Below are 12340 nucleotides of genomic sequence, written 5' to 3' on the forward strand. Positions count from 1 at the left end.
TATTTCTTACATATTGGGAAGCTATGTTCTATGGTGCATGTAGATTTAAAATGATTATATATTGCTGTGAATAGAACTTTCAAAGATCACTAAATAGTAATGTTCCCTTAGTTCAAGCATATGAATATCTGCCTGTTGAAGTATTTTCTATCATGACTACAAGATTTTTATCAGATAATTCTAACATCTCTATCATCTTGATTGATACTGTCATAAATTTACTGTCTTTTTCATTTGAGGTCTTCCTAGATTTTGATATGAGCAATTTTCAATTTGCAACTTGGGGACATCTTCGTAATTTGTCACAAAAAGAATGTGAATATTATTTTTGAAGTTATTATAGAAAACACATATAACATAAAATTTACCATCTTATCCAATTGGCTTTAAGCATATTTACTATGTTGTTGACTAACAACACTATTTTCAAAACATTTTATAATCTCTAACAGAAACTTTGTACCCATTAAATAATAACTACCAATTCCTTCTTCTTCTTAACACCTGATATCTCTATTCTACTTTTTTTCTCTATAAATTTGTCTTTTTCAATTACCTCATATAAATGGATCATATCTACTTGTTCTTTTCTTTGTTCTTTTTTTCTTTTTTTGCCAGTCCTGTGGCTTGAGCTCAGGGCCTGAGTGTTGTCCTTGGGCTTTCTCAAGGCTAGTGCTCTACCACTTGAGCCACAGCACCACTTCTGGCTTTTTCTATGTATGTGGAGTGCTGAGGAATCAAACCCTGGTCTTCATGCATGCTAGGCAAGTACTCTTACCACTAGGCCAAACTCTCAGCCCCTTACTTGTTCTTTTGTGCCTGGCTTATTTCACTTAGCATGTTTTCAACTTTCATTCATATTAACATGCTATAATAACATGTATCAGAACTTTAGTTGAACACTATTCAATGTATAGATATATTTCATTTTATTTATTCATCTAAGTGTATATATAAATGAGTCCTCCTTGTCATCACTATTATCTTCTGCAAACAGCCATTATTCATAGGCCAGGGGTATGGCTCAAGTGGTAGAGCACATACCTAGTACAAAGCCATGAGTTCAAACTCTCATATTACCACAAAAAGAAAGGAAGGAAGGTCTAGGAATGGTGGCTCACCCCTGTAATCCTAGCTACTCAGTAGGCTGAGATCTGAAGATCATGGTTTAGTCCCAGGCACTAAAGAACAAGAGACTCTTTATCTCCAATTAACCTCAAGAAACTGGGGGTAGGGTGGTAGCCTTGAGCTGAAGAGCTCAGGGACAGTGCCCAGGCTGAGTTCAAGCCTCATGACCCACAAAAAAAAAAAAAGGAAGGAAGGAAGGATTATTCACTAAGAGCTTATATAACTTTTGTTATTTTTTAATCCCCCAAACAATAAGCCATGCATTAAATGACAAGAACATACAAGAAAAGGTACTTTATGATACATCTATTTCTTCAATCTCAATCTTGTTCATATTTTCTTTTTATTGGACTAAGATTTTGCTTCGAGGCTAACTTTTGTTCTACATATCTCTCCTACTTGGGCCAAAATGAAAAGTATAACACTATTATCTGGCAAGCGTTACTTAAGTTGATATATAATAACCTTTCGCTACAGATAAAGTTTCACTCCTAGAGCCAGATAAGCTTCATATAAATAAGTTCTATTTTTCTTTTTATTGATCTGATGTTTCATCATATATGAGAAATCTTTAGAATAAATAAGACATTTTAGGCATTTTCCCATCCAGTCTTATATTTCAATCTTAGAAATTTCAGTTCATATTCAATTTCGAATTACAACTTATTTATTTCTGGTTTGTTTTCACCTGAAAAAATTAAGGTCACAAGAGAAAGTGAAAATCAAATTCAATCTAGCCAGCTGAAGTGCCTACTAATAGTGTTATTTTTAAGTACGATGAATTACTGGCCAAAAAAAATAAAAACCCAATAAACAATAAACAATAAAAAAGAGCACAATCAAAAAGTCCCTGAATACTTCTTATTTCATTCTCTTTTTTTGTATATTTTAAGCTAGATAAATATATTATTTTAATTCTTACTTTTCTTGGTTCCTTATTTATATTTTGTTATCTGCACATGCCGTGTAGTACATGCTTCCTAGTACGAAAAAAACAATGCAAATTTACCTTTTCCCCATATGTGAACCATGAATATAAAGGGAAAACATTACTAACAGCAAATAGCTTTCACAAGTACTTTTCCTATATCTATAAATATCTCATGGAAATTAAAATCCTTAGGAAACTAAAATTGGTCAAGGAAACAGATGTTTGAATTATCCTACAAAGAGCTCAGGGAATAAAGTTTGGTACCAACAGGTATTTCAACTAAAGTATATATCAAAAAAGATTGCCTATAAGATATTTGAAGATAATTTTCTTTTTTCAGGGTTGTGGGGCTTGAACTCTGGGCATGGCACTGTCCCTGAGCTCTCAGCTACCTCCCTACCCCTTGAGCCACAGCGCCACTTCCTGTTTTCTACTGGTTAATTGAAGATAACAGTCTCATGTTCTTCAGTGGCTAGGATGGCTTTGAACTGTGATCCTCAGATCTCAGCCTCCTGAGCAGCTAGAATTACAGGCATGAACCACCCCACCCAGGAAAGATATTTTAATTTTAATTCTTCCTTCTCAGTAGGAATTTTTAAGGTTTTATTCTTTGTTAAATACTACTTCATCCTTTCTTCATATGGTAACATAGACCAAAAAATACTATGTTCTTGAAATTACAGGGATTACATTTTACAACATGGTTGTGTGTCATTTTGGCACTATACTTTGCTTTTGGTTATACATATTTGGGTATGTTCTATATCTTCAAAAGAAACAACCTTTATTACTTAAAGATATAAATGACTCACAAGTAAAAAAAAAAAGCCTATTTCATATTTATTGTCCATTATGACAATGTGGCACTTCACACACAGTAGGTTTTCAATAAGTACTGGTAGACAATAGAATTATTGAATAATCATGTAAAAATTACTTAAAATTAACAATAAAAAGGAGGCTATTTTATTCTTAATCATATTGTAATGAAGACTATTTTAAACTCTATGCAGTAATGATACACACAAATATTTAAACTATTTATGTGCCTCAACTTGACATAATTTTATGATAACTTGATGGCAATCACATTTAAATATATTAGAATATTTTTATAATAATGCTATTCTAGAATAGCAACTTTAATAGCTGGGAAAACATGTTAATAATGGCCATTAGCCTGAAGGAAACAAGGAACATTAAACATTTTTTTAGAAACAAATGTATAAGTTTAAACATTCCAATATAATTATGAGCAAACCTCAAATTAAAAAGTATAAAATACAAACTGTCAAATATTTCAGTTAGAGAATAATTTAGACTATATTTTGTAACTTTCCCCAAATACAAATGGGTGAATACTGTGTAAAAAAGATGATTATATTCTTTTTATGTCTTTGACTATCACTTTCAAAATACTAAGATGAACTCCGCTTGGATACAAGACCAATTCAAGAGAGAACTCAAATAGTGTATTTCCTTAGAATAACAAAATCAAAACAAAATCAAAATCCAGCAAAATAAATGCCAGACAAAACAGATACTTGCAAGAGGTTGAATGGGCCAAAGGAGGGTTCATGAAGAAGGCAGTGAGAATGTGGTCAAGAATTCAACATACATACTTCAAAATTAAGAAAAGTAAGAGAAGAGAAAGGGTGTGTCAAGAGCAGGTAGGTAAGAATGCTGAAAGAGGTGACACTTATTATGATGTATTCTACTTATAAATTGCTGGTCAAATGTAAATTTGTATAACTTCTGCAGAGTAACAACAATGACAATAAAGCCCAGATTACTGACCAATGTCTCAGGCTGTGAGTACAAGCAAATGAATTTTCTTACCTTCAGGACAGCTATGAATGGCACAAAATTAGCCCTTTGGAGTCCATTTTTATAGAGATCTGAAACAAAGAAATAGTATTAGATTTTAAATTAGCTTTAATCGTAACATTAGTTTACCTTTAGGCCAGGAAAATAAAACTTTCTACTGATTTTTTTTTTTTGCTTTTTTTGTTTTGTTTTGTTTTTCTCAGTTGTAGGGCTTGAACTCTGGGTCTGGTTGCTGTCCCTGAGCTCTTCAGCTCAAGGCTAGTGCTCTACCAGTGAGTCACAGCACCACTTCCATCTACTGATTTTTTTTAAATACAAAAGCAAACAAATTTTTAAAAATGACCAACATTGACTTGTATTCAGATACTATACAAAATTCACTATATAAGAGAAAAAATTTGCAGTCACAGAAATCAAAAAACATTTAATTAAATTGACTCTAAACAATAAGATGCAATAAAGAATGTATAAGATTTCCCCTCCAAAATCCTAAATCAATAACTCAACATAGTTTAAATAAACATTTTGTTTGTTTGTTTGTTTTTGTTTTTGTCTGTCATAGGACTTGAACTCTGGGCCTGGGCATTGTCCCTGAGTTCTTCAGCTCAAAGCTACCACCCCACCCCTTGAACCAAAGCTCCACTTTTGGTTTTCTAGTGATTAATTGGGCACAGTCCCTGAGTCTCTTTGTGCTCTAGGCTACTACTCTTATCACTTGAATCACAGTGCCACTTCAGCTTTTGAATGGTTAATTTGAGATGTACCTCACTGGGACTTTCTGCTCTAAATAGCTTTGAACCGTGATCCTCAGATCTCAGCCTCCTGAGGAGCTAGGATTACAGGTGTGAGCCACTGTGCCCAGCTAAATAAACTTAACACTTGAAATACATAGGGCTGGATTATAGTAAATAATTAAAAGTTAGGGCTGGAAGTGTCGCTTAGTGGGAGAATGCATGCTTAGCATGCATGAAGCTCTGAGTTCGATTCCTCAGTACCATATTTACAGAAAAAGCCAAAAGTAGTGCTGTGTCTCAAGTGGTACAGCACTAGCTTTGAAAAAGCCCAAGGACAGTGCTCAGGCCCTGAGTTCAAGCCCCAGGACTGGCAAAAATAAAAAAAGAATTAAAAGACAGATAGGTAGGTAGGTAGACAGACAGACAGACAGAGAGACAGAAAGATAGATAAACAGACAGACAGACAGTACATAATCAGCCTTTTAGAAAACACATCAATATGGCTGGGTAGAGTGCTTGCCTAGCATGAAGCCTTGGGTTCAATTCCTTGGTAACACATACACAGAAAAAGCCAGAAAGGTGGTATGGCTCAAGTGGTAGAACCCTAGCCTTGAGGAAAACCCAAGGATAATGCTCAGCTCTGAGTCCAAGTGTTAGGATTGGCAAAAAAAAAAAAAAAAGAAAAGAAAAGGAAAACAAATCAATAATCAGAACTGTTTGTAAAAAATGCCACTTTAAGTAAGATTGTTTAAAGACTAAAATCATTTTAATAAGCTGCAAAAAATAATAGAAGATGATTTTCCTTAGATGTTTTCCTATATGCACGTGCATTTCATCAGCAAGTATGTTTACTTATACACCAAGATAAAAAAAAGTACCTATTTGTAGGACAAACAAATGATGAAAGGCATGTTTTTGTACATTTTTCACCAACAAAGGATACTTCTAGCCACGCACAGTAATGCACATCTATAATCCTAACTCTCAGTCTCAGGGGACTGAGCCAAGAGGATCATGAGTTTAATGCTAGCCTTGGCTACAGAGTGAAACCCTATCTCAAAAAGGGGAAATAAAGAGACTACTTGGGAATTTTCTCCAAGAGTTCAAAATTTCTTTTCTTTTCAATAGCCATTCTATAAAGCTATCTGACTTTTTAATTATAAAAATAAGAATAGTAATAAAAAATTCACTCAAAAATAATAAAAATTAAATTATATTAAGTATAGCATTATGAGATATTCTATGTATATCCTTGCTTAGAGAAAATTTGATAACAATGATAGATTTCAAGTGTCACATTTACTTATGAAAATAAAATATGATCATTAAGAAACATTTATTCTCTTTAGAAAAGTATTCATCATAACATCATTATAGTGAAGAAAGTATTTGCATAAGCTCTTTGGTTAATTAAGAAGTAGAGGCTTCAAGTCAGTTACATTTAACATTTTTTATTTAAGGATATCATAAAAGGTAAGATAATGCTGGCCAGACTATTACGATTTCAAAATACAAAATGAGATCTTGTCTTTCCTATAATCAGTACCTCTAAGAAATAAAATAGGCAAAATGCAAGAAATAGGCTATATAGTTCCATAGTTTTTTTCAAAAGCTTCAAGAGAAGGTACATAAAAGAACTATTGGATGATAGTGTTTGACAGCCGTGGTTAACAGAAAACAATAAAAATGGAAAATAAGACCATTTCAAAAAATATAGTCAAGGGGCCCAGAGTTTGGCCTAGTGATTAAAGTGCTTGCCTAGGGGGGTGGGGGGGAAGGTAATGGGTACCAAGACATGTGAAAGGGTATCAATGTATGTGAATTAATGCACCTTCTATCTGGCAAATATCATGTAACCCTTTTATTAATTACAATAAAAAAATTTTAAAAAAATAAAGTGCTTGCCTACCATGCACAAAGACCTGGGTTCGATTCCTCGGTACCACATACATGCAAAAAAAAAAAAGCCAGAAGTGGTGCTGAGGCTCAAGTGGTAGACCTCTAGCCTTGAGAAAGTCCAAGGACAGTGCTCAGGCCCTGAGCTCAAGCCCAGGACTGGCAAAAGAAAAATACTCAAGATTTACAGCAGCTTTGTATTTAATAGCTAAAAACTTCAACAATACAAATGAATATTATTAGGTACATAGATAAACAAACAGTACAGTGCATACATTCAATGAAATACTATTCAACAATAAAACAAAAAATCCACAAACACTATAAAAAGGATGACTCTCAGCCAAATGCCAGTGGCTCAGGCCTGTGATCCTAGCTACTCAGGAGGCTGAGATCTGAAGATTGTGGTTCAAAGCCAGCCCAGGTACAAAAGGACCTGAGACTCTTATCTCCAGTTAAACTCTACAACACAGGAAGTGGGGCTTGGCTCAAGGGTAGGATGGTAGCCTTGAGCTAAAGAGCTCAGAGACAACACCCAGGCCCAGGGGTAGGGCGACAGCGTTGAGCCGAAGAGCTCTGGAACAGTGCCCAGGCCCAGAGTTCAAGCCCAATGACTCACAAAAAAAAAAAGGAAAGAAAGGAAAGCAAACAAGCAAGCAATTATATATAAAGAAGACTCTGGCTTGGTACAGTAGCTCATGCCTGTAATCCTAGCTACTCAGAAGGCTGAGATCTGAGGATTCTCATTCAAAGCCAGCCCTGGCACAAAGAACATGAGACTCTTATCTCCAATTAATCACTAGAAAAGGAGAAGTGGGGCTGTGGCTCCAGGAGTAAGGCAGCAGCCTTGAGCTGAAGAGTTCAGGGACAGCGCCCAGGCCCAGAGTTCAAGCCCTATGACCCACCAAAAAAAAAAAAAAAAAAAGAATGTATACTATATGATTCCTTTATATGAAACTCTAGAAAGGGCAAGGAGTTTGATTTTTAAAAAAAAAAAAAAGTCCATCAGAGGCTGCCTGGGGGAAAACAGAGCAATGTGACGGTGAGAGGTGAAAATACAGCCTGAGAAACTCTAGGGTTATATTTGGATTGTCATGATGCTTTCACAGATGTACAGACAGGTCGGTATTTTTTAATTGGATGCTTTAAACATGTACCATTTATTGTGAATCAATTAAAACTTTATCAGAAACACCCATTACTACTTATTAAATAGTATACTATTACACAACTAAAAAGGTATTGCACTAATGAAGTTTATCTATGTTAATGTAAACTTGTTTTAGCTTGTTGAATAGCATCTATGACTTGTAAGACTGTGATAAAGCCTAACAAATGTGTATCTTTTTTAAATTTTTTTTTCTTATTTTTGTCGGTTATGGGGCTTAAACTCTGGGCCTGGGCTTGAACTCTGGGCCTGGGCTTGAACTCTGGGCCTGGGCTTGAACGCTGTCCCTGAGCTCTTCAGCTCAAGACTACTGGCCTACCCCTGGGCCTGGATGTTGTCTCTGACCTCTTCAGCTCAATGCTACTGCCCTACCTCTTGAGCCATGTACCACTTCTGATTTTCTAGTGGTTAATTGGAGAAAAGAGTCTCATGGTCTTTAGTGTCCAAGCTGGCTTTGAACTTCAGTCCTCAGATCTCAGCCACCTTAGTAGCTAGGATTACTGGCGTGAGCCAGGGACAAATGTGTATCTTTTTGAAAGTTAATGACAATGAAAGATGTAAAGACTCACTTGTAATATTCTTGATTAAAAGATTTCCACTCATCAGCAAACTTAAAGCTGTATAATGATAGCCAGTAACTCTTAAGAGACCTAACATTCAAAGGGTTGTTTTTGCAATTCAGCTTTTGTAAAGATATATTATTTCAAAACTTTATATAATGAAAAGTATTTTCTAAACAGAATACCAAACAGAAATAATTTGGCTTGAAAACCTTTAGGAATTTTTAGGATACTTAAGTGAGAAATGACTGTATTCATTAAGTTGAAGAGTTTTCCTGCAATTCAACCATTATGCTAATTATTAATACAACAGATCCATCTTCTGAAATGTTACTTCACTAGCAAAAATTTTAATATTAGTTGCTTATTATTATTTTTCTCAAACATAAAGATTTTGTAATACATTTATGTCAACATTTGTCACTATTTACTAAACACTATTTAAAAATTCAGGAGCTCTTGCCTTTGATTTCTTAATGATCTTTGAACACAGCTAAATGAACACTTGGACATATAAAATAGAGTACCAGAATTATGGGACATTCATTTTGCATGGAATGGTATAAGGACTCAATTCTCCACAATGAATAACTATGTAATATGATAATACTTAAGAGATAAAACACATGCAAAGAGGATTTTTGAAGTAATTACAAGTACATAAATACTTTGGAAATGCACATAGACATAGATATAAGCAGATCTTTTCCCTAAAGATCCCAGTATGAAAACCAAGAGTTCGATGAATAAGTCTTATTTATATACATAGAAATCAGTTTAGAGTAAGAAAAACAGATAATTAAGGTAAGTTTTTGGCCAGGCACAGGTGATTCATGCCTATGATACTAGCTACTCAGGAAGCTGAGATATGAGGGTCAAGGTTCAAAGCTAGCCCAGGCAGGATATCCATAAGACTGTAATCTCCAATTAATCACCAAAAAGAGAAAGTGGAACTGTAGCTAGAGTGGTAGAGCACTTCTAGTGTGGAGTAAAAAAAATTCAAGGTCAGTGCCCGGTCCCTGATTTCAAGTACCAGGACTAGTACACAATAACAACCAAAAATATATTTTTACAGAGATTGACATAAATACTTACATGGCTCCATAGAGTTAATGAAATTTAGCCTTCCTATTTTTATGTTATTATAGATCAAGAGGGAATTTTAAGCATAAACACCCAGCTTCCTCCTAAAAAAACTAAAGTTCAGGCTGGATGCTAGTGGCTCACACCTATCCTCCTAGCTACTCAAGATGCTGCGTCTAGATGAATCACTCCAGGCCAGCCCAGGGAAACAGTTAAGCCTAATTTCAAACAATAAACTGGACATGGTGGTGTTACGTCTGTGATCCCAGTTATATGGGAGGTTGTAAGTAGGAGTATCACAGGAGCCAGGCAAAACTGTTCCAAGAATCTATTTGAAAAATAATCAAAGCAGAAAGGGCTGAAAGCACATTTCAGGTGGTAGAGTACCTGCCTATCTGTTAAGTAGGTAACTGTCTACCTCATCAAGCATGCTGCCCTGCATTCAAATCTCAGCACCACAATATAATATAATATATACTTATATACATACATATGTTTGCTCGCATATTTACATATATGTGAATGCGCACATATAAAAGTTCCAAGAATATTTTACTAAATCTATAGATTACATAGCTAATTAAGTATTACTATTTGGTAGTAGATTACAAATTATAAATAAATATACATTAAAATTTATTAAAATATGCTATATAATTTATAAATTTAGAAACATATACAGGGTCATATGCATATGTACACAAATATTACTAAATGAACTATGGTATATGGAGAGGGTAATTTAAATAATGTAACTTCTTTCTTTCTTTCTTTCTTTCTTCTTTTTTTTTTTTTTTTTGCCAGTCCTGAGGCTATAACTCAGAACCTGGAAACTGTCCTAGGCCACTTTTTGCTCAAGGCAAGCCTTCTGCCACTTGAGCCACAGTACCACTTCCAGCTTTTCCTGTGTATGTCATATGGAGGAATCAAACCCAGGACACCATGCATGCTAGTGAGCACTCTATCACTAGGCCACACTCTCACCCCAAACAGTGGAACTTCTTTAAACAACTAACTTACAGTCTAACAAAATTAATACTAGGAAGCTGGTACATGGAGTGTGTGGTGCGGGGAGATCAAAAGAAGGAGTAAATGAATGAAGAGAGGAATAGGGAAAAGAATGCAAGGCACTACAAGGCACCAAATATTCTAGATACTCTACTGTATTCTACAGATCTCAGGAAAGAAATATCTGGAGAGATCAAAAGCAAGAAATAAAAACTAATTATCTGAAGCCATCACTGAGCCAGTGCCCATGGTTCATGACTAAATCTATCTACTCAGGAAGCTGAGATATGAGGACCGCAATGTGAAGGCAGTGCAGGAAACTCTGTGAGACTCTTATCTACAGCAAACTACTGAGACAAAGCCAGAAGTGGCACTGTGGCTCAAGTGGCTAGCCTGGAACACAAAGAAGCTCAGAGACAGTACCCAGGCTCTGAATATAAGCCCTAGAAATGGGGGGGGGGAGCCATCAATGCTCTCATCTTTTCAGCTCCAATCTAGGAAACCGGATTAGGTCTAGGAAAAGAATAATATGCAAGGAATCGTTCTTGTTGCCTGGCTCCCACCTTTTAAGTATTGCTTCCCTTTCTTTTTTTTTAATTTATTTTTTTTATTGTAATTAGTAAAAGGGTTACATGATATTTGCCAGATAGAAGGTGCATTAATTCACATACATTGATACCCTTTCACATGTCTTGGTACCCATTTCCCTCCCCCCCCACACCCTTTCTTTTCTTCTACAAAACTTTCCAAAATGATTCAGCAACTTATTCTCCTAGGTTCTAATCAATTGTTTCCAATTAAAATTAGTGAGGTTTTTTTCTTTTTTTTTTTTCTCTTTCTTTTCTTGTGTATTTGTGTGTGTGTGTGTGTCTGTGTGTGTGTTGTGTGTGTGTGTGTGTTCACACATGTGTGCCAGTCCTGGGGCTTGAACTCAAGGCCTCATCATTGTTAAGTTTTTCTATTCAAGGCTAGTATTCTACCACTTGAGTCACAGGTCGACTTCCAGCTTTGAAGATAAGAGTCTTATCGATTTTCCTGCCCTGGATGACCTGGAATTCCAATTCTCAGACCTTATCCTCCTTTGTAGCTAGGATTGTAGGCATGAGCGACTGACACACACTTAATATATATTTATTAAATATCCAATTTTTTAAAGTTCTCTGCAGGTCCAGGGGGCTTGAATTTGATGCCTGGGCACTGTTCAAGGCTAGTGTTCTACCATTTGTGCCAGAGTTCCACTTCTGGCTTTTGGGTTGTTTTCTTTTTTTGGGAGGTGGGGGTGGAGTGTACTCAATTGGAGATAAGAGTCTTATAGACTTTTCTGCCCAGGTTAGCTTTGAATTGCAATCCTCAGATCTCAGCTTCTTGAGTAGCTCGGATTACAGCCATGAGCCACTGGCACCTGGCTTAAATAATCATCATTTTCTGTTAAAAATAATTAATGCCAGGTGCTAGTGACGTAATGCTTATAGTCCTAGCTATTGAAGAAACTAAGATTTAAGGATTTTAGCTTTTGGAGCCAGCCAGGGTAACAAATCAGACTCTTATCTCCAATTAACCAACAAAACATCAGAACTAAAGGCATGGCTCAAGATATAGATAGAGTGGCAACTGAGTAGAATATGTGCCCTAGTACTAGCAAATAATCAACCAACCAATCAACAAACAAACAAATGTCCAGCATCACAGCCATAGTGGGAAGTAAAAATAAGATTCAGGCCTACCCAGAAAAAAGTTAGATCCTCTTCACAAACTAACTAACTAAAGTAAAAGAGTATAAGGACATATGGCTCAAGTGGCAGAGTGCCTATCTAACAAACAGGAGACCTTGAGTTCATCCTCCTTTTTTTTTAACCAGTGGGGAACAAAGAATAAAATCCCAAGTTCTTATTTTTGCTTTACAAGAACTAGCCCTTCTCCCCAGACTGATGCTGGAGCTCCCTGCGTCCTACCGCCACACCCTTCAGCCATGCTGACCACCTTCACAGCTCCTCTCTCCAGACAC

General features: G+C 35.7%; 1 protein-coding gene across 7 annotated transcripts in view; it reads right to left on the reverse strand.

Annotated features, from left to right (window-relative positions):
• Positions 1 to 12340, reverse strand: part of Afg1l (AFG1 like ATPase) — a 153781-nt gene that overhangs the window by 91768 nt on the left and 49673 nt on the right. For all 7 annotated transcript variants that reach the window (XR_016536480.1, XM_090338340.1, XM_090338341.1 and 4 more), the window contains one exon: positions 3899 to 3957. Coding sequence is in view for 6 of the 7 variants with exons in the window: in XM_090338340.1 (XP_090194466.1) it covers positions 3899 to 3957 (59 nt within the window). In the remaining variant the exon portion in view is untranslated. The remainder of the gene's footprint in view (positions 1 to 3898; positions 3958 to 12340) is intronic.

This window comes from Megascapheus bottae, chromosome 8, assembly GCF_031878675.1.
Source record: "Megascapheus bottae isolate mThoBot1 chromosome 8, mThoBot2.hap1, whole genome shotgun sequence".
NCBI lineage: Eukaryota > Metazoa > Chordata > Mammalia > Rodentia > Geomyidae > Megascapheus > Megascapheus bottae.